The sequence below is a fragment of the Amyelois transitella genome, chromosome 4 (assembly GCF_032362555.1).
Source record: "Amyelois transitella isolate CPQ chromosome 4, ilAmyTran1.1, whole genome shotgun sequence".
NCBI classification, from domain to species: domain Eukaryota; kingdom Metazoa; phylum Arthropoda; class Insecta; order Lepidoptera; family Pyralidae; genus Amyelois; species Amyelois transitella.
The window spans coordinates 5,738,892-5,761,582 of NC_083507.1; the positions used below are offsets into that span (position 1 = coordinate 5,738,892).

Below are 22,691 nucleotides of genomic sequence, written 5' to 3' on the forward strand. Positions count from 1 at the left end.
ATCATAACAATAACGAAATCAAATAGATAGAGAGAAAGAAAATAAATATTTAGAATAAACTCAATATGAGTTATTGAATGTTTGAATGAAATTGAATATTGATATATGATTGATTTTTGTATGTCTATATTGTCTTGTACAATATGAATACATGTAAAGTTATACATATAGGTATATTGCCCCACAGGTGACAGATTAATTAAATAAGAGCTCTTCTATTTATTTTGTTTTTATTAAGATATCCATTAAATACTTTAATACAAACAGAAGATATCTTAGTCCTTGTCCACTTCATGTTCCTGTTAATAATCCTGTTAAAAGTTGTAAGTTGTTTATTTGGCTTCTGTAGGCATTGTATAAGTAAAAATTTACTGCAACATTCATGTAACTCATGCAATAAACAAACACTTATGGTCAGTTACCCATTATTAACTAGTCTATAGTAAAAACCTTTTACAAAGAGTAGAAGAAATTCAAACTTAAGAATTAAATTTGAATTTCTACCAAAAATTTTAAGTGTCTCACAGCTTTTATCATAGATTTGTCAAAAACCATTGAAAAGAAAAAACATTTCAAATAGGTGTAATATTTACTCAAATTTCTTTGGCTAGTATGTTAAGTATTGCATATCCATCCACCGATATTGTTCAACTTTTTTCAATTCAATAATGGTGCTGAATCCACTTCCACTAGCGACAAATTTAAAATTTATGGTTTTCCTTTAATGGTTATCTATTTTGGTGAAAATTTATTGACTTATGAAATCATTATCAGAATATAGCTGGGCAGGAGCAGTGCTGCATCAATAATGGTAATATACAGAAACTCTGAATACACCTCTGAGTCTCATATATCCTTACAAAAATAAATAAATACTTACAAAAATTGATTATACAAGAAATTACAATATCATAATAAAAATAAAAAAATAAAGAAAGCTCTTTAGAAATAAGGAGGTGGCATAGTGTGTCAGTTGAAAGACTTATCAAGAGAAATCTAAATTTTTCTAAATTTGGTATCCAGATACTTGCTATTGAAAAACCATAATTTGTTACTAACAAGTAAGAGTTCACAAACTCAAAAATTACTTTGACTGATTTTCACAGATATAGAATAGACCTTCAGGAGTATCATAGGTTGCTTTTTTCTGGGAATTCCCACGGGAGCAAAGCCCTGCGCAAATGTTACTTTCCTATGAGTAGTTATCATGAACTTTTTGTTACTTGTACTAGTTATAGGTTTTCAGCAGTGTCAGGTAGAGCATTATTCTTTTGTGGATGTCGTGGTAGGCGACAAGACGATCAAAGCGCTTTAAACTAGTGTATCACAAGATTCTAAAGTGGGTGGAGTCATCAGCCGTCAGGCAGTCTAATTTCTCTAAATATTTGTTGAGTATGAAATGAAATAAAATGTCTGTGTCTGGTAGCAGAGACCTGGAAGCTAAGGATTAAAATAAAAATGCTATCAAAAACACGCTGTAAAAGCTTGTTGACTGAAAGATAAAATTGATAGCCTGCTTATTTATGAAAAAAGGGTAAAGTGTAAATGAAATTTTATGTGGAAATGAAAATTTAGCCATATACGTAGCTGTAACGTGGCTGTATCAGTAGGTTTTATTTTTAATAATAATACTTAACCAGATTAAGGTCGAACTAACGCCTCACTCGCAATGCGCCGTGTTCAAAGACGGTAACGGGATTGAGCTCAGTTCACTATTTGAATTAGAAATTCCTTTGTAAGTTCTAGCGCAGATGCAGAATCGTTTTGCATGCATGCATCTATTCGTATTTTGCTCTGATGCAATTTCAATGGCCAAACATTCCATGAACGAATTCATCTTTCTTTACTGATATTGATGATGTTTACATTAAAAATTTTAGAAAATATTGTTTTTTCCCCTGGCATTAATCCCAATAACATTCATGACCATGATCTTGGATTGATTAAGTTTTTACACGAAGGAACCACCCTAGGACCTACGCATCCTCCTGCAAATTAAATCAACTCCTTGACCAAATCTAAACGTCCTGGTAAATGATTAAGTCAAGAGTACCTGATACCGACAAGTTCGAGCTCGAATGAAGAGACTTATGAATGTAGATAAAGTGAAAGAAGTTTGTAAGGATTGTGGCAATGGCAAGTGAAAAGGTCAGTGGCGATTTCTCTAAGATGGCGCGTATGGCGCCGCCATACCATAATTTTTAAGCATTAAATAAAATGTAACAAATTGTATACTTACAACTTAATTATTTAGACATAGTTACAAAAATTGCATTTTACGAGTGCTGCGGTCTTCTATCACGAACGCAACTCGAGTTTGAAACGCGGGTCTGGCACTCTGTGAATAGCGCACTACCTAACGAATTTCCGCATGTTTTTTAAGATAATGTAGATTTGTGATAGTGTTTGTTACGTTTCCTATCTTTCTATTGATTTAATTGACGTTTTATTTAGTAATTAGTTAATAATAGACATGAAAATATCAGCTATTTCATACAAAAATGAAAATGTCAAATTGTATGAAATGTATTTTTTTGCGATTTCAAAGTGGTTTCTTATTGAAAGACTGAAAGTTGTTCAGATTGACCGTCCGAAGAAACGATTTTCAGGTTTTGCGCACTTAACACTACACCCTATATAATAAAAGCTGAAGCCACCCCAATTATAAACACCAGGAATCGCCACTGGAAAAGGTGTAGTCTCTGCCTATCCCTCGGCGTGATATTGATTATGTATGTATGTATTTGTCTATTACTTTAGTTGCCATTGCTTCCCTTAGAAACTACACTAATTAGATTGAAATAAGGTAACAATTAAAGAAACTTTCCTAACCGTTAGCAATAGTCACGGATTCTGTCTAGCTAGCCCACGTGACCGCGCGTATTGGTACGCGTTCCCGTTGACTCGTCTTAGATAATAATGCTAAACGTTATACCATTTATTTCTATAAATTTGTTATTACTACCACTCTTGGTACTAACTTGTCTACAGAATCTCATTTCCTAACCGTAAATTATTTATTTGATGCTAGTGCCGTTAAGTAAACGGGACGTAAAGCGTATATCCGCGATTATTTTGATCCTAGTTGTAGATCACTAGGCACGGTGCCTCAAGAGCTCAAAGATGCAAAGTCAGAATAATTTAACTACAAATTTTACTTGTGCTGAAGTTATTCTGCTAAATTACCTACTGTTGTATGTTTGCATTTATACCCGTTATGTTATAAGGAACCCATTTGCAGTTGCTACATGTTACCTAGATTGCTCTAAGAGCTATTTACATAACGTCTTTCTTGCAAATGTTTGAGTGAATCAATTCAATTCTCTTCAGTACATAGAACTTGATTCACTTTGATGACCATTGCCGTCTTGGCAACTTGATTACCTTGATATGTCAAGTAGCGACATCAGTCAAATATTTATTCCTTGCATAGGTAGTATGCAGGTTCTGAAAGTGATAGGAAAATATGAGAATCTCTATCCTAACCCGATTTTTTATGATGGTTAGTAGTGGTCGTAGTCGAGTTAACAGAAGGTTAGTTAGTTTCTAAATAGAATGATATTAAGATGACCTTAAATTTAATTGCTAAGGCCAATGTAATATACGATTTTTCTCGATTACGAAAGGAATAGATAAAAAAAAAACTAATGCCTTTAGTCTTGAGGGATAGTATCGTTTGTACCGTACCGACGAAGCAATTGGTCTTACGATTACAAGGGCCAAGTCTTAACCAAGTGGTTGCGCAATCACCAGACAAGTGTGTCTCGGGCCTTTCGCAGAGCAAATCGATTTATTAACTTTCCGACCATACATGTTTGTATGTATAATATAACAGGTTCCTCTTATATTTTCACTAAGTTTCTTTCCTGAGAAACTTGCTTTATATTTTAATATACATAATTTGACTGACTCCCTGTGTCAAATTTGCTTTTTGCACTTGTTTGTTTGTTATTACTTTATTGCTTTGTATATTTTTCTTATTGTCTCTTATTTAATAAATTTTTATTGCAACATGACATGTTCCTTTTTTTTTTTTAAATATCTTAATATTCCCTTCATATTTAGTATTTGCTAGCGTTTTTATTTTTATTCGGGTTGAATCGACATTTTTGTAGGATTATATCTTCGGAAGCTTGCATAAATGTAAAACCAGGGCAAAAGTAATTTTAAGTTATTGCTATAGTGTTGGTTGGCAAACTGGGTAATTCTTTTTAGCATTACTGTTAGTTATTTCAAAGATTCATGTCGTGGTCACGATGAAATGAGATGCTTTATCACCGCAATGTTGAGTAAACCCAACTGGCACGATTGTCGTTAATATAATCAATAAACGAAACAAATGTTCAGTTTCATCTATTTTCTTTCGCAACCCGCCTTAGTTCAAGTACAAAATAAAATATATCAAATTATTTTATATACTTCGAAGCAACCCACACTTTGTATGGAAATTCTCAAAATGACCTGAATTATATCGTGCGCCGATATAATTCTGTTAGAATAATTTCACAGTAAATAATAAAGCTTTTTACGTTTAAACTACACAATAATATTGAGGCTGTTTGTACGTGGTTAAGTAGCCAGAGTGTAACGATCGCCAAGTTACTTGGAAGTCTATGATCCCGTTAGCCTAGGTATCACGATCGCGGCTAGTTTATTGGAAAGCGAGCTGCTTTGCCCATAGTCGGTGGCCATTCTGCGCCTGCATTAGTACATCAGACGCTCTAAGTAATGGCTTATATATATAAAAAAATACATTACTAAATAATTAAATTTATAATGTATATTCTTTCCTATTGATTATATTTATAACAAAAATAGAGAAGTATTTTTTTTCGATACAAGTAAGTTCCCAAATCTTTTTTAATTGTCATAAATTTTCTCTTAAGGCATCAAATAAGCGATCGTCTATGTTACCGCTAGTCTGATTGCAAGTTGCCAATACCGTACGGATTTTAGCTCTTTCGGGCTTGTAATTATTGCAAGTTCTATGGACTCTCTTGTATCGTGACTTGCGATTCTTTATCTGTCGTCTAATAACAATTGTGCTGTGCCGTTTCCCGGCACTTTAAAATTGGACTGTGAAAAAACTTGACTTACCCAATGTAGGATCAGGGTCAAACTATCTGCGCAAGCAACCGGAACCAGGAATGCTAGGAGGAAATTGACAGTCAATGTGGCTTTCTGCCTAGGTCAGATATATACTTCTCTAAGTTGAAACTAAAAAAAAAAGATTTTGTTGTAAAATTCGTAGTCTCTTATTCTTATTATATTAAATTTTGGGTCAATGCTGCATGAATTCATAAAATTCTATATCTGTGTGATATTTGCGTGTTGCGTGCTTAGATGTAGTTATAGATTTATAAGTAATTCGGATCCCATTGCATGCAGCCCTGCCAAAGCCTCTAATGGTCAACTGACACAGATCACTAACACAATTCTTTATTCCATAGATGTGCACTTTGCGATCTTGAGTTTCTTTTAAAGTAACGCCACATAGACAAGTAGTAATGCCTTGGTAGGTACTTGGAAGGTAATTTATTACTATTACATTTGACAAAAATTTGGTTTTAAATGCTTTTATATTATCACCCGAATAATCTATATACCTACATAAATAAGCGATTAACCCTCATTGAGGATTTACCCTGTCGTTTTACTAAGTATAACGAGATCAAACAAATTCAACGAGTTTAAAAGAATCACAGTTAATGTGGTGCTAACTGAATTCCTTTGGCCACTTCTTAACTCCATTTAATGAGCCATCGTTACCATCTACATGATTACATTGAAGTCCCCTTTCGATTGGGTTGTATTTGTGTCGTTTAAATACAGAGTCCAAATTCTATAGCCATTGCCACCTTCCAGTTCCATAATCAGATCAAATACATGTAATAATCTTGCATTGTCAGCCTATTTAGAGAGAGAAGCTACAAACTCAGCTATAATAGTTAAGACTTCTCCCAATTTGATAATGTTTGATTATGAACTAAATGTAAATTGGATATCGATTGCATATTGTGACTAATGATTTTATTTTTTCTAATAATCACTATGCGCATTTCATAGTTATGTCGTGACAATGTTGCGAATGGAGTATTATGTTATGCGTGATACTTATGTTTTAGTTTCGTCACTAATGGTTATATGCTTTGCTGCTTGTGTGCACATTATGGTTATGTATTAAAATATGTGTTTACTGTCTGGCAATTTGTACGGTGTAGGAAGAGGTTACGGCAGTTAGGTAATGATCAAATTAGCGTAGAATTGGTCATTTGTCAAGACAGGTGTGCGCAGGCGCAGACACCGGAGATGCGCGGCGGAGCCTGCACTTTCACTCTCATTGGGGCACAGCAGCGATGTTGGCATCGTGTGCTAGTGCCAGTACCGCCGTGCCGTTGTTGAGGTCTGCACCTGTTGGTCGCATGAACTGCGAGAACCTCTGAATCTGACCGGTCGAGAGTTTTCATTGCTCACCCTGAGTTCGCTTACTAGTCGCTGTGCTGTATACTGAGACCGTTCTGTGAAAATTTTTAAAATTATTTTTAGATTTGGCGTTTCATCAGTTGATGTTACTCTCCAAATCCCGATCTACACGTCAACATTGTGTTTTCAATCTTCAGTGTGTAGTGTTGTGTATCGTGTGAATCAAATGTTCAGGAAATTTATTTTACTTTCGTATTAGTGCACCGAAAACGTTAGGAAGTCCAAAACTAAGTGGAATGATCAGTGTAGTGGTTTCTTAGAGAAAGTTGTGAATATTGTAATGTCGCCTAACAAATTTCACCCTAGCGTAAATGTTTATTTAAACTTGATTTCGTAACTTTCGTTTGTATACATTCGTGACTTACAAGAACTTACTCAATGCATATCTGAATTGAAATGTTGTAACATAGGTCGAATGTGTACGCCGGTGGCATCCTGATGGTTCATTTTAATGGTGGCTGGACGAACCATCGTCTGTAGAACGTGATCCGTGCACAATTATTGACGTGTGGTATATATTTGGGCGCAGTTCATTTTATTGGGGTCGATTAGTGCTGTCAAGGTCGGTGGGTTGTACTGGATGGCAGCCGTTTAATACAAACACGTGATGCGAGCGTCGTCACCATGTGCACCTTAAAATAATTATTACCTAATTGTAATTGGCTTTTCAAACTTTATAAAAATGACGAATCTGTTTATATATTTGTGTAAATCGAAATAAACGAATAGAATGTCGCGCCAACTTTCAACTTCTACAGTTTCTACAGGGCCCAGCTTTCGTGTTTGCGGATAAGTGGCAACAGCACCTGATTTGTGGAAATATTCGATTTCTTTTGTTAATGTATTTATTCTGTGAATTTATTTGTTTTTGTAAAATATTAAATTTATATTTAACTATATCACCATTACCTACAAAAATAATAATAATTAATAATGGATTTGTACGACACTAACAACTAATGGGTGGGACATTTGGAGTTTTTGAAACAGTGCTGCGTCAGAAACGCCAAGAATAAAAATCAAGGCATAGTATATTGATGGAATAAATTAATATGCCGCATTACGATGAAAGTTTTATACATGATGACAGTCAAAATCAGCGAAGAAATAAGAGGAGTTATCACGTTTATAAAAATGGTTTACATCCGCTAAGTATTTTAGAATCGCGAGATGTGATACATGTCCTTGAAGAGAGAGGAACTTCTGTCATCAAACGCAACATCAAAAATATTAAGCATCGAAACAAACCGGATTCTTCACTTTCCACACCACAAAAAAAATTGTCTTCGAATGCTCTAAAGTACAAGAGTCCCCCAGATATAATCATTGACCACTATCCACGTATAAGTGTGTTTCATCCTGATAGGCACTATACTTTAAGAAATACCAATCAACAACAGCTGTCTTCATGTAAAAGTTTTGATAACTTGACGTGCAAACAATTAAATGGGCATTTTATTTTTAAAGAAAGAATGCGAAATGGCATAAGTCTTCAGAATTTGGCTGATGAAGGACAACTGAAGCATTATGTTTCATCTTCGGTTGAGGGTTTGCCAGTGATCCACAAAGAGGATACTAAGAATTACTCTGTCGTGGATGCTCGACGAAAATCTACTCAACGTTATATTTCTAAAGGCGGGACTGCTCCTGGTGTCGGCGTTTATCGTCAAATAAACAGCGAAAGAGGGAAGGGAGATGGTATGACCATATTTAATACTTTAATACCTTAACCTAATACCTAAAATTAACATCAATGCCATTAGCACATTATATGTTTTTTATGAACGTTTCTGTTTGTAGGTCCTATAGGTATGTGTAATCCGATAACGCGTTTCATTGTCATATTGCAAAATTGAAAGTTGATTGCAACCAGATACGCGTTCCATTTCTACAAGCAAGACGGAAGAGAATGCTGGAGAGCTTTCAGTTTTTCTTCCTCGTTCGTGTCGTTGCGCTTTGTGCAGCTAGTGCATCTAATGAACTACTTGATCTTGTATAACAAGCCGTAAGAGACGCGGGAAAATGTACCATTGTATCCATTGTTATGATAATGTTAAGGCCGTACACAAAAACTGTGTTGAGTAAGTGTAGTATACTTTTGCAAAATTCATATAGTTCTTAAACGTTAATGGGTATAATATTAATTTACAATGACCAATTATTTTGTTATATGCATTGATGATTTTACATTATCTTTAACTGGATCAAGATACATTAACATTTTATTCTGTGTCGGAAATAAACTATGCAATTATAATTATACAACTTTCGTTTTTAAAAGATTTGGTAATGGCTAGAACTTTTGGCATTTATCTTTCATTTTATCTTAACTTTTATATATATTTAAAATGAGTATAATTAACCATCGTCAACGCATTATCTATTTTATCATAATGCTAGTTTACGCTCTGGTTCACTAAAACAAAATGTAAGGGGTACAGACAGGTGTTGCAAATACCATACAAGGCTTTGATTTTATTCGGTTTACTTATGATGAATGGATTTTGTATAGATATAATTATTTTTATATAACTGTAAAATAATTTACATATATTTTATGGTTTATTTTTTTGTTCTTGTACAGATAAGTCCAGTGGATATCAGTCCAGTAGCTTTTTCTTAAGCACTTATTTTATTTTCTTCTTGTTTATATTAATAAGAAACTAGACCAAATAGTAATAGGCTTATAAAAGGCTTGCGAAAAGAATTGATCTGCTCGTCAGCATATAGAACAACAATACTCGTAAAAATATCTGGTAAAAAGTTGAAAAGTGCGCGATACCTATGAATTATTTTAAAATACCGTTTTATTCGTGTGTGCGGAGTAGTACCAATGATAAGTATGACAGGACAAGCGGTAACTACTACTGCATGTTAAGTAGGATCTAATACATCAGGCGTGTGTTTATGATGAGTGTGACGCACACGGAGTTAGGATGCTAGCGTGGACTGGCGACCGCGCGACGCTCACGTTCAGTCAGACCGGGGCTTCGGGCGCGTCCTCCTGTCGCCTTCCAGTTTATTTATAAACTTGAACGTCATCACAGTGATAAACTCGTGTTTATGTGCGCTATTGTGACTCCCCTAGATAGGACTGCAGTTTACTTTAGAACCATCATCTGTGCAGTTAGTGCTTTAAATATTTGACCTGACGGATTTTTATTTTGCGTCATTGTTTGCAGGTAATTCACGACACCTCAATATTTTTTTATATTGACTTAAAATGTATTTTTGATTTGTGCCTTCCATATCGTGTCACAAAACAGGAAAATCCAATGATATCTGGAGATTTAAAGAAGCATTAACTCACAAAATTTATCAGCCATACATGCAAGATATTTATACAAATTTGCATAACTGCATTTGTCGTTGCACATAACCCTGACAAAGGACATTGGTTGCTATACTTATAGCACTGATTTAATACGTATGAAACAGACTGGCTTGATGGTCACTACCTTTTATGGTTTTCGTGTTCCATTCAAACGCACTGCTGATGTAGAATAGGTAGATTATTCGGCTGCTTTTTATTGATTTAATTTGAATTATATTATGTACTGCTGCTAGTTCTTTGTTTCCGTTTGTTTTTAACCGCCTTCAAAAAAGGTGGTTTTCAGTTTGACCTGTATGTACGTTTGTCCGCGATTATCTCGTGTTTCGCTGAACCGATTCTGACGCGGTTTTCAGGAAATTGTTTATTACACTTAGGAAAAGTTTGTAGAAACGTAACGTACTTCAAAAAAAAAAGGTATCTATTGGAGGCGGTTCTGTTTTTTACTAAAGGTATTATTTATTCAAGAAAATATTTATTAAAGCTACGCATAAGTATTTTGGTCTACGACTTCGCATAAGTAGATTGGGTAATCGTTATGCAGACAAGTAAAGTCCTAAATAAAACGAAACATGTTTCGGTACAGCAACGTAACGTAAAAGTAATGAAAATGTATTGTTACTTAACTCCAAAATGATCGAGAAGCACTTAGGGACGTGGAATAAAAGCTTTTAAAAATATGAATAGGTTCGTTTACATCACAGCATATATGCTTTTTTTTTCGACATTCCATCGGATGTGAATCCCAATTTAAGAATTAGTGATTTATAAACTATGCTATGTATATAAGTTACATCATTCATTAGAAATTCTTACGTAACTACTACGACCTTGCTGGTTTAATGTTTAGTATGAATTTGATTTTGTTGTTTGTTTTTATGGTAATACAATCGTTTCTAGTACATACCTACTTGTAGTCGGTTTTACGGGCAAATCACTGGAACTACGAGTAATATTAGTTTAAAGATCTTTATGTAGTAGGTAGTACTTCATGATGAGGAGATGAGTCCCGTGATGTAAAAAAGCAAGGAATATTTTCAGTTTATCAATACTAGTGATATCTTCCTAACACACATTTAACTAGTTACAATTAATGTGTATTTAATCCCAACCAAAAGGTTATTAATTTGTCGGGTCTGCCTGTGGTAACGTAAAAGCCTAGCGAATAGACCAATTTAGACCAGTTTCCTTTTTTAATTGACCAAGTAGTAATTTTGATGATATATGAACGTAATATACATATTTATAAAACTAAAAGCTAGGTATCACAAACATACGTGAAAACGGCTTAAATCGAGCAAAATATATGTATATGGAGTAGCAATATATAAAGTTCTCTTCAAATGATGCGAGAATGTAATGAGTCAATTGATTGCAGACGAGGCCTGCGGGGAGCCAGGGTCGGGGCACCGTGGCTCATTGCGGGGCGCCAACAAACTGGCACGGCGCGCTCGCTCGTTCAAGGACGACCTTCTGGAGCGCATCTCCAATATGAGGTCGCCGGCGCAGGCACACCACCCAGCGCATCTATCGTCTGCTCTCAGGTGAGGTTCATAAAAATTTTTGGAAACCAACAACCTTCACTTGACAACCCTTACCAAAACAACTTTGGTGATCTGATGTGTAGTAAGTAGAAGTACAAGCGAAAACATGGTTGATTTCAATCATATTTCTTGTCAAGATAATTTCTTGATTTTCTGTGTAATACTAGTAACATTGTTAAATGACCATGCTATAATACGCTAATTTGGCAAAATTCTGCTTGCAACGATAAGTGTGACGCCAGTTGGTCATATAACTGTTTTAATTTACAAAATGACAGACATTTTTATAATTTGGTTTTGTGTTTTACATTCCAGCCAGGTTTAAGTGTTACACATATTTAAATCGCTATAGCAATTTACGAAACCACAAAACTAAATATTTGTGTCGCGTAAGCTACTAGCAGCCACAAATTGCAAAAAAATATTTATAAATAGGTAATGTGTAAAGTGATGATAATGCTAATTTGTATTAGAAAATGTTAATAGAACGAAAACAATTTATCTCAAATGTATATCAGTGTTATCTACCAGCTTGTGTACATTGCGATGAAATCTACAAACTGTATTGTTTCTTATCTACATTGATAAATATACATAACTCGGTTATCTCGACTTACAGCGATGCCACATAAGAAAGTCGCTCATTTTTATCTTTTCATCAGGCGAAGAACAATACCATTGTAATGGTCGTTCAACTATATTTTAATTAAAAATTGGAATAAAATGTAATCATATTAATGTAGTATTGATTGTTGTCTGTGTAGTGCAGTGCAAAATATCCTATTGAGTTGTGTGCAACAGGGGTGTTGTTACTGTTTGCTCTGCTTATGTAGACTTTGCATTGAACTGTGTTATTATGAGTCACGCGTACAACTCGCGACTGTCGCACTCATTAGGTGCTTGTTCGCTGAAATCTCATTAGTTTAGTGCGTGCAATGTTAAGTGATTACATTTTAATGTCCGCGCCCGAGCGGACAGCGCGGCTCAATCGCATTTTATTTATTGTGCGCTCAATGGACGCGATTTTTTATCATAGTTGAGGTTATTCGAAAGTATAGTCCGAGTGAAACGACCGCCAAATTAGTGTGATTGAGTGTTCTCTACGGTCGCGTTGCGCCGCCGTTTAGGTGATCCTAAATGTCGAACGCTCCACGCTCGCCCGTCGGTGACTGGTTTAACAAACGAACAAATAAACTACAGCTGAGATTTTCCAACAATGGAGCACGGTACGATTTGTCAGATACGTACTTGCATTCCGGTCGTTAAGGTGCAACTCTTTTACCCAGCTTACATCATTTACTTTTTATTACATGTCAATTTAACGTGAATGTGTAACAATTTCGAAAATTTCTAATTATATAATTAAACTTCTTACGTACCTATCTGTGTCAAGTGCTTGGCCTCCACCACCTAACCAGGGTGATTTGATGAGGGTTCTGGTTTTTATACAGGGCGACTGTCATCTTAACATCCAAAAATTTTTAAACATTAAACATTAATCTAACAAACAAAAAGCTTGACCAAAACCTAGCCTATGGACGATTTTGTTTTTGTTTCTAGGTAGACTAATAATTTAAAAATAGAAATATAGAAGGTGATTTATTTTTGTGTTTTGTAAGAATGTGAAACGAATATAAAAATGTATATTTTCATAGTAAGTAATTTAAAAGCAATATTTTAATTTCATAATAAACTTATATTTTTATGTCAAAATATAATCAAGGAAACAGATTTCTAATAAGTGTGTTAGTTATTTTAGTAACTAGTTATGTTAGACCTTAACGACCATTACTTAATATTGGCGTCATGCTGACATTCAGCTTGGTAGATAATGATATTATCAGTGTCAACACTAGTTAATGGGTGTCTATTATTTTAAATATCTTGTTTTTGTTTGTTCCAACGATGTAAGGTGAACTGGGAACTCCTACTTGAATATCATATATAGCCTAGCGTTATTCGTGGCTCTATGTGGGCATGCATACAAAGCGGGCTATTTCGCAATGCATTCCATGCATTGACTTATGTAAATGATCTTTTATTTAATAAACAAATGATGCTTCGAAATTTTATTCACATTATTCCAATCGATTCTCAGTCGCTTCTTCAAATCTGAAGATAGCTTGAAAGTGACTGTTAATGGTGTGAAAATTTGAGACAATTTTCTACGGTCGGCTGCCTGATGAACCCATTTTATGAACTAGTAGTTAGTCCTTTATTACGTTCTACATCATCCACAGAAATAGAGTGAAGTATGCATCAATTTATAAATGTTTGTATCTTGCGCATCTCATTAATTTATGTCTTATTATTATTTCAGATCGCATTCTCCGCTTAGTCCGAAACTTCGGAATATGGGAGCGAAATCCGTCACAGCTGAGGAGGGGGAAGTCACGCCTGCCAAAGAACTGGAACGGCTAGTCAAAGAGGTTTGTCAATGCTACATTTTTTATTTGTATTTAGCATACCCATTCATCCGGCAAATTGCATCTTTTGTGGTAATAATGCGGTTCTCTGCGACTTTTGCAGGTTACAGTTGGATTGAAACACTTCTCCGATGTTATTTCTAAGAGGATACTTGAAATGCTTCCCGACAATGGGACCATTGTATTCGAATCGATTGCAAATATACATAAAGGTAAATAAATTAAAGTGTTTATTTTGTATAAATAGTGAAATATTTTCGGCTTGGGAATTTACGTTGAAGTGTTGTTAGAAAATGCAATTTTAATCTACGAATCTAACGAAACGCATTTTAAGTTAATTACATTTTTTAAAATAATAATCATTTGTAGCGATAAAGCCTTACTGCGGGCGATCACCGCAACTAACCAGCGCTATAAAGCGGTTGTGTACCGCTCTGGCCATGCTGATCCGGCTGTGTGACGAGATTACTGCGATGAGTTTACGGGCGGAATCCGGGAACGAAGAGATGGATCCCACCGCGCCAGTGTTATCCCCGGACCATGTCAGCACCGTGGTGAAGGCGGTGACGTCAGCCGTAGAGGAAGTAGCCACTCTTGCGCAGCAACATATGACAAGGCCAGCCCTCTCCCCTCGGCCAGCCCTAGTGTCACCTCGTGCCTCAACGCAAAGGAATTCATTACCAGGTATTTGTTTTGATATTAAGTTATACGCTGTTTAACTTGATAGTTAAAACACAGGTTATGTAAATAGGTAAAGTGTGATAAACTTGTTTTAAGGTGATTCTTTTTGTAACTGCGTATTTGTTCGATGGAAATTTATTAACCAACCTCAAAATATTTTCAACAATTGAATCCTTAATGAGTTTCTTAAGGAAGAGGACGTAAAGAACTTAACATACAATAAGTTACTACGTCATATTAGTTTACATATTTGTAAGCTACATTATTAGGGTTAATTAGATACGAGATTCTATCTAGAACCTCAAGTATTATATTATTTAGTTTTCCGGCTTTAATGCCGAAGTTGAAGCTTACTTGACTGGACTAAGAAAGATTACAAAAAAGTCTCGTAGGCGTATTTCTTTAAATTTGTTTTGCTCTTTTATTCATGTGCATACACACGCTTCAAGATCACAAGCCATGAGACTATCTAGTCTATGGGGACTATCAGTACCTACTAGTAGTCTAAAACGAGGTGTAACTTTCGATTTCCGGCCAGTATGATTTGCTTCTCATCTATACTCTTAACTTGATAACATTTTATTACCGTTTCAGATATTCCCTTGACGCCGAAGGAACGTTCAATGCTTACGGGCGAGGGAGGTCCAGAGACGGGTGTTCGCGCCTCTCACTCCTCGGAGTCGGTGCTCGACGCGCCCGACTCACCGCCGCCCAAACCTGCCAGGCCTAACAGGTAACTATAATGTATCACTTTCCATCCATAGTTGATTGGCCTTCTGACCGTTTATCATTTTATGATGCAGTAAAATTTCCTCTCCTGAATCGTGATCGTAGACTGACCATGGGCTACACAAAAGAGGCTAGTATCAGTTTGAAAGATTGTATCTTTAGAAGTCGATTGGTGTTTACATGGTCTGTCTATTAAGACTTTCCTGCTAAAATAGTTATTTATGATGAAATCACGCTACTGGCACATTCATCTGTTTGTTCATATTTTGAGTAATATTAATTATTTATATAATACATTTAAACTTCATTGTGTGTTCGAAATATTTTTTTGTGTTATGTGTTTTATTGTATTTGAAGGTTATCTCCAAGTTACCTCATTATTTCAAGTAGTGAAAATGCGTACTACAAAAATAACTAACAACTTTCTATTTCTGTGCAATTACCATAAAACATTTAAGATTTCCACATGGTAAGTGAGAGTGTTATGTTACAGGAAAATCGAGTTGGCCCCACCGCTGCCACCTAAGCGCAAGTCTGCTAACGACAACTCCCTCCTAGCTCTGTCTATTGATAGGTAAGTTTATACTACGAATAGACTTACTATAACATCTGCTTCGTTATCTGAGGTTGTTAATTAGTATTTATAAATAATTTGTTCATCAAATAAAAATAAAATGTAATCTAGTTGCAAAAGTCTGGACCTTGAACTACGACACATGACAGATAAAACAGGTGTTTATTATGTAAACAGGGTAATAATGTAAACATGTCAATGTATTCATAAAATTTCGCATATTTGCATCTACATTTGATTTTGCATATTACCTATTTGTTGAAATCGATCTTGTGGTCTTTATTATAAATAAAGAAACTTTTCCGCCATCAAACTAGTTTCGAGAAATAGATATTTCACAAATGTGATCGGTTTATGAGTAATTATAGCCTATGCAATGAATATTTATGTTGTATGTTAGTCAGCCACTCCCTCACTCGGAAAAGTTTTATATTTGGCTTGATATTCAATGAAAAAGGTATTTTACTGTCATTTTACCTTAAGTTTAACGGTCAAGGGTTTGAGTTTGTTTGCTACAAACAAATACATAAACAATGTTTCTCTTTATGATATAGGGGGTGATAGTGCAAATAAATCATTAAATATAATCGTACTTGATCCTTGAGACCCTATAAGGTGTGCCAAAGCATAAAGAAGTCTCAAAAAAAAAAAAAACTTATACAGTTTTCGCTACATATTCTAACCCTATTTTAATGTTTGTTACAGGCTATCTCTGCAGTCTCACAGCAGCGGCTCATTAGACTCCATGTTGAATGTTTCCAACGACGAGGACCGCAGCGGGCAGGAGGCCAACAACCACGATCATGTGTTCATCGCCACTACTAATGATATTATTGGTAAATTAGCGCGTTACTATGTATAAAATTTACTTGTTACTTAATACAAAAACCAAACTTGTTTTTTGTTTTTTAACATTTTATTACTACTTTACTTACATATAACGTCTTTATCGCTAGTTATCTATAGATTTATTTAGGGTAAAAATAGTCAATAGTCACACAGCTACGTTTATCTGTAATGGAATAAAAACTGAGAGATAGGGACATGTTGCATTGTTGCTAGAACCGCCCTTAAAAGAATCTCAAGTTTGTAAACCTTTAATTTTCCCTACCAGATGTTCATGGGAAGCATTTTAAAACGGACGTCAAACTTTATGAACCAATTGAATTGTGGCCATTGTCGGAGAAGCTAGGTTCAAAATTGTATTGTCTTGCAGGTCTATGCAGCTGCGCAGGCGACACTCGGGTTTCGTTGGACGCGCCAGACGCCGCGCTTGCGCACTCCAACCACAATCGGTATGTCCACCAGTATGTATGTGTGTTGTTTTGTTTATGTCATACTCGTTATCTTTTTACGCTTTCGAAACAAACGCTTCTTTTTAAGGTCGGCATCACGAAAGTACGTAGTACAATTTGTAAACCACTCTCTATTTACTATTTTGCAAAATAGCCGAGAAATATGATATTGAAATATTTCGACATTCCTCCGTCTCTTTCTGTCATTTAATGCATAAAGAGGGATTTATCACGATTATTATTTGAGTGCTTTATTTGTGTTGCCAATATAAGATCACGTCTTTACTATCAGAGATAGGATCGAGAAGTACAATGCCCCACGATTCATTTTCTCTTCATCATTTTGATACAATAAGTATGTCCGTATTTAAAGTAATATGTCTATTATTTTTGTTAAAGTTTCTCTAACGAGTCGGGCTTCGTATCAGTCGGTCACACCGAGATCACCACAGAGCAGAACTTTACGTCTTCGTTTTCATCGCATCACTACTCAAGCCATTCAGACAGGTATATAAAATTTGTAATATTTTTTTGTGTTTTTGTCTTGAAGTCTTCTTCTCATGAACATTGGAAATGTCTTTTTTCATCTTTTTTGTTAAATATTTATATGTCAACAGTTGTATTTACTTTCAGCACGACCATGTTTCTTGTTTATGTTTTGTTTTATCTGTCCTTTTCAAACTATTCGCACTGTGTGTTTCAGGGTGTTTTGGGGTCAAAAGAATTAATGTACTTTTCAAATGAAATAAGTACCAATAAATTATATTTTTTGTCTATTTATGTGTAAGATTAGATTGGCACTATCATCATTCTTTTTCTTAAGTAAATCTTTTTCATTTCTAAATTGTTCAATTTTATCGACCTTCGCAAGTCTGCTTATAATAAGTTTTTTAACAGTTAAAGTTCTGTTGTGGGGAATCAAAACTCTCTTGTGGGCTTTTTGTGAGAAACGCCGCTCGGTTACTCTTCCACACTGGCGAAATTCAAAATGCTTTGTGTTTTCAAGCTTCCTGTTATTGTTTTTGCAGTCGTTTTGACAGTTCAGACAGTGTGAACGAAATGAAGTGCACACTGCAAAGCTTTGAGAGCCGCATGAATATGATCAATATGAACAGTTTAACCACGCACCATACTTCAAAGTGAGTGTTCTGCATCTTTTCACGCTTTACTTATACTGTTATTATTAGGCTGTGTTTCATGTATGTCTTAGTGTGAAAGTATTTTTACTAGTTCTAGTGGTCCCATTGCTTTGGCGTGGGACTTCGTGGAAAATGAACTGTATGAGGCTTCCACTTGTGGGATTTAACAGTGGGATCATGGATAAATGCAAATGATTCAAAAATTCAAGAAAAATCGAAAGCAAAATAGTTACATACTATTTTTCTCTCGATTTATCTTTGTTTAATAATGATCAAGGGCATTACAGTTTGCTATCTAAAAATTTATCTTTTGATTGTAGATTGTTTTGAGTGTTTTATTGTATATAAATGAATAAATGAAAGCCTAATTGGAAGAGAGTTTAACTTGTAAAAAAAATCTGGCACGTTCTAAAAGACAATCTTTATAAATCGAACTTGATTCGAAGAAAGCTGCTGTACTTTGAATAAACTTTAAATTTACAACATAAAATAATTCACTTGATACAGTGTTTCCAAAACTCACATTTCCTATCCGTCCAAAATTACATTCCTAACGAATTGCAAGGTCGCCACTTACCCAAGAGCCCTTGTAACTCCAGCAAGGCTAGACCGCTAACCGTGAAGTTTGGCAACCGCAGGCTGGCGTCGATCACGTCAGATGAAAGCGAGACGCCGCCCGAGCTGCCCGTCAAGCGGCGGAACGTGCGAGCAGACTTGCAACAACACTTCCCCAATGTCGAAATCAGGTAGGTATTTTTATTTTGTGACTGTGGTGACTTCGTTTATTAAATTTGTGCCCGATTATTTTTAGTTGTCTAGTCTCTGAGGAAAGGTAGAACAGGAAACAGTTTGTAAATTTGTGTGAGGGTCGCGACATCCTCTTTGTTTGTTTTGCAGAAAAATAAGTTATCACATAAGTAAATAAATAAAATAAATATACATATACGGGACAAATTACACAGATTGAGTTATCCTCGAAGTAAGTTCGAGACTGGTGTTACGAGATACTAACTTAACGATACTATATCTTATAATAAATACTTATATAGATAAACATCCAAGACCCAGCCCAATCAGAAAAAGTTATTTTCTCATCATGCCCTGGTCGGGATTCGAACCCAGGACCTCTAGTGTCACAGACGAGCGTATTACCGCGCTGCGCCAAAGAGGCCGTCAAGTATAGTATGTATTAACTGCCGGATTGAAAGAAAGTTATGGAAAACATTAGAATAAATAACATATTCGGTTGGTTAAAACTGGAATAGATATGTAGGGTTTCAATTTCTGATTCTATTCTATATAGGATAGTATACTAGAATTTATTCTTCGTCTATATTGTATACGATGTCTTCAATTTTATGGCTATTATTTCTGTTAAAATTTAATTTTCTGTTAAAATTTAATATATGAATTTGCAGGCAAAGTCCAGTGTGTTCTGTGCACGGAGAAACGCGGCCACATACGTTGGCTGATCATAATCCACCGCGGCCGCCACCTTTGCCACTCAAAAAGAAACATAGTCAGTATACCTTCCCTATTATAATTATTTTACATCATATGATGCCCCAAAGAATTTATTTCCAGCTTAAAAAAATATGTTGCTTAATTATTTGGCATGATGATTGACCACCTTAATAACTGGAATATAAATATTTGCGGTATTCTACGATGCGTAATTTTATATTACAATTAACACATTACCAAAGTGGAACTATTACACTACACAACACTTAATTATTCGTACATATATTAATTGTGCTTGGTATCGGTGTGCTCATAAACAAAAATGCTTTGGAAATGTTTAAAATTATATGGATGATAAACAACGGCATTACAAAACACTATTACGAAATTGTATAGTGCACAGGTTAGGTTGATATGACATGACATGAGAATGTCTATAGTATCAAAAAATTTGGTCAATAAAATATTGTGCATCTCATCTTAAGCTGTGCAGTCTGTTAGTCAAAATGTATTCTTTTCTCTTGTCTATATTGATTGTCGCACCATTTCTATTTCTATGATGTTGCACTGTATGTGAATGATGTCAAAATAATCAAAATGTATGCTATAGACTTAAATTGAACACAATAAAATACTGACATTATTGATGTATCTGAATGCTGGTGATTTAATTCAGAAATATTGGTATTTGGTTTTTATTGCGTGAATTTTTTTACCAGGAGAAGGTTACTGAGAATGAAAGTCAAATCTGTATAGGGTTATATATATTTAACGGCATGTTTGTCTGTTGTGCCGGTGCGGCGCGGCAGTGTTCCAAAGCGTCGCATACAGCGGTGAGTGGATGCATGAAGCGCTATAGTGCATAGATGATAGCCTCACAGGCAATATCAGACTGGGAACTGCCAATGTCAGCTCTCGGATCCACTCCAAGTTACTGACTGTTGGAGATTCATTTTGGACGCTTATAGAAAACACGCTTTTGTTCACTGACATTAGGTATAGATTGGCATTGCTTTTTAGATATACAAGAGGCTAAAAGATCCAACAATAGGCTCCTTTGTCTTGGAAGCAGCGGACTCGCGATATTTTATAATCTATTTCTATAAGGCAGCTAGCCTTATATAAACTCTGTATAAAAATTCGCTGGATCAATGAAATTGTGTGATCCAACCAAAAATATCGTTTCGTCCTTTCAAGGTACTCACGTAATTCCAATTTGTATACTATTTGTTGACTCAAACAGCTGCAAGAGAACACTTGTTCTGGAATTATCAGCTTGCTTATCAAAACGCATTAGTTTTTGTAAAATAGCTAATACACCTTCACATTACTATTTCAGTTAACAACAACCAAAATTCGCGTTGTATGTAATTATCACCCGCAATGATGAATGTTTAGCGCTTCATACAATCATTGTGCTCACGATCCATGTTAATTGGTTATCTAATTCGCAGGCACATTTTTCGCAAAATCTGGTAGTGTTAATCTTGTCGACTAACAGAACAGTTCTCGTTCTTCTACAAAACCACATTAAAAGGAGCCGTTTCTAAATATTATTGATTTTATAGTTTTAATGTGGTTTTGTTGAACAGCGAAAGTAATTGACCGATTGTAACAGTGGATATTGTGTCTGCGCAGTAATGGCGTATATGGAGATGTTTGGTAACTGCAGTCATCCGCCGAATAACGCCGCGGCGCCGCCCGATCTCTTCCGCCATTCAATTCATACCTACAATTTGGGATGGTAAGATATTACTAGTGTAGTTCTTTAGCACCTAAGTTAATTGTAAAGTAGCATACATGAGATATAGACTTGCAGATTATATGTAAGTAGTTTTTGAACGCCAAACTGATTATTATTAGTATTCTTTTGTCACTAAGCAGTCATATGCAATCGACAAACTATTGTTGATTTGATTTATGTGATAGGATACAAATAAGGGCCTACAAATAAGTTTGTGTGTTAGAAAACTAGTTCTGAATACTTATTGTAATGTAATTTGCATTAGCGGCCAGCACGCGAGCGCCGGCGCGGTGAGCCTGCAGAGACACGTGCAGCGTTCCATCGCGCAGTCATTCACGGTACAACATTTTGGCGCGCCGCCACTGAGGTATGTAACGCTATAAATATATTTTTCGTATATCTGTTATAAATAATTTATATAAAATATGTGAGACTTTAAAACGACACCAATGTGATAAAGTGGAAAGAGAAATGTTGAAAATTGTACCACGGCTCCAGATAATAATGGCATCTTGGAACATGCAAAGATGATGGGGAATATTTTTAAAATACATATTTACACATAATCATTTGATTTAAATGAGAGTTACACAGGTAACTCACATCAACATCAACTGTGTACAGACAACATCAACTGTGTACAGACAACATCAACTGTGTACAGACAACATCAACTGTGTACAGACACAGTGATGTTTTCAAGACAGGGTTAACTGAATTTTTTACTTGATCGAAATAGGTGTTTTTGTTACAGCGGCTCCGATGAAAGTATGCTGGCATGTTCACTACCTCTGGTAGAGCCTCCCGCGCTTCCGCCTAAAGTCAACAAAAACAAACAGGTAAGTAATAATAAGAAATATGTTCTAGTAATGCATGTATTGTGTTACATAAAAAAAACAAAATTAAGTTTTGAACTTTTTTACAGGTTCAAATAAACTCTAGCAATGAACTTTTACCCCCGCCCTCACCGCGGCCTTCTTCACACAATTCACATAATAGTTCCGCTGACGAATCCATTTTAAATAATTTGGTAAGTGATAATTAAAAATATATGGTATGCTTGCCTTAATTTTTTTCTTGCATATTGTTATTTTGCTTTTGCACTAAAATACCTTGCGGAGGAAGGAATTATAAAGCAATATATATATTATTTATAATAGCATATAGCAATATAGTTATCTCTGAATATCCATATTCACAACACTAAAAATACAGGTCAATGTTCGCTATTGACCCCTTATTTGGCTGTTAGTGTAAATTAAATTTCGCTTTCTCATGCCA

The 22,691-nt window shown here is 35.2% G+C and overlaps 1 protein-coding gene across 13 annotated transcripts in view; it reads left to right on the forward strand.

Moving 5' to 3' along the window:
- The window catches only part of LOC106138697 (guanine nucleotide-releasing factor 2), a 32,040-nt gene that overhangs the window by 511 nt on the left and 8,838 nt on the right, over positions 1-22,691 (forward strand). The window contains exons 1-18 of one of the 13 annotated variants that reach the window (XM_060953902.1): positions 6,490-8,181; positions 11,193-11,358; positions 13,679-13,787; positions 13,888-13,996; positions 14,154-14,468; positions 15,060-15,198; positions 15,688-15,768; positions 16,474-16,604; positions 16,985-17,075; positions 17,463-17,570; positions 18,092-18,202; positions 18,841-18,948; positions 19,621-19,721; positions 20,476-20,499; positions 21,305-21,410; positions 21,676-21,777; positions 22,165-22,249; positions 22,336-22,440. In XM_060953902.1, the coding sequence (XP_060809885.1) occupies positions 7,536-8,181; positions 11,193-11,358; positions 13,679-13,787; positions 13,888-13,996; positions 14,154-14,468; positions 15,060-15,198; positions 15,688-15,768; positions 16,474-16,604; positions 16,985-17,075; positions 17,463-17,570; positions 18,092-18,202; positions 18,841-18,948; positions 19,621-19,721; positions 20,476-20,499; positions 21,305-21,410; positions 21,676-21,777; positions 22,165-22,249; positions 22,336-22,440 (2,637 nt within the window). In that variant the 5' untranslated portion in view covers positions 6,490-7,535. Of the gene's footprint in view, positions 1-6,489; positions 8,182-9,475; positions 9,666-11,192; positions 11,359-11,991; positions 12,585-13,678; positions 13,788-13,887; positions 13,997-14,153; positions 14,469-15,059; positions 15,199-15,687; positions 15,769-16,473; positions 16,605-16,984; positions 17,076-17,462; positions 17,571-18,091; positions 18,203-18,840; positions 18,949-19,620; positions 19,722-20,475; positions 20,500-21,304; positions 21,411-21,675; positions 21,778-22,164; positions 22,250-22,335; positions 22,441-22,691 lie in introns of those variants that run through there. The other 12 variants (XM_060953907.1, XM_060953910.1, XM_060953918.1 and 9 more) reach the window with 12 other exon arrangements.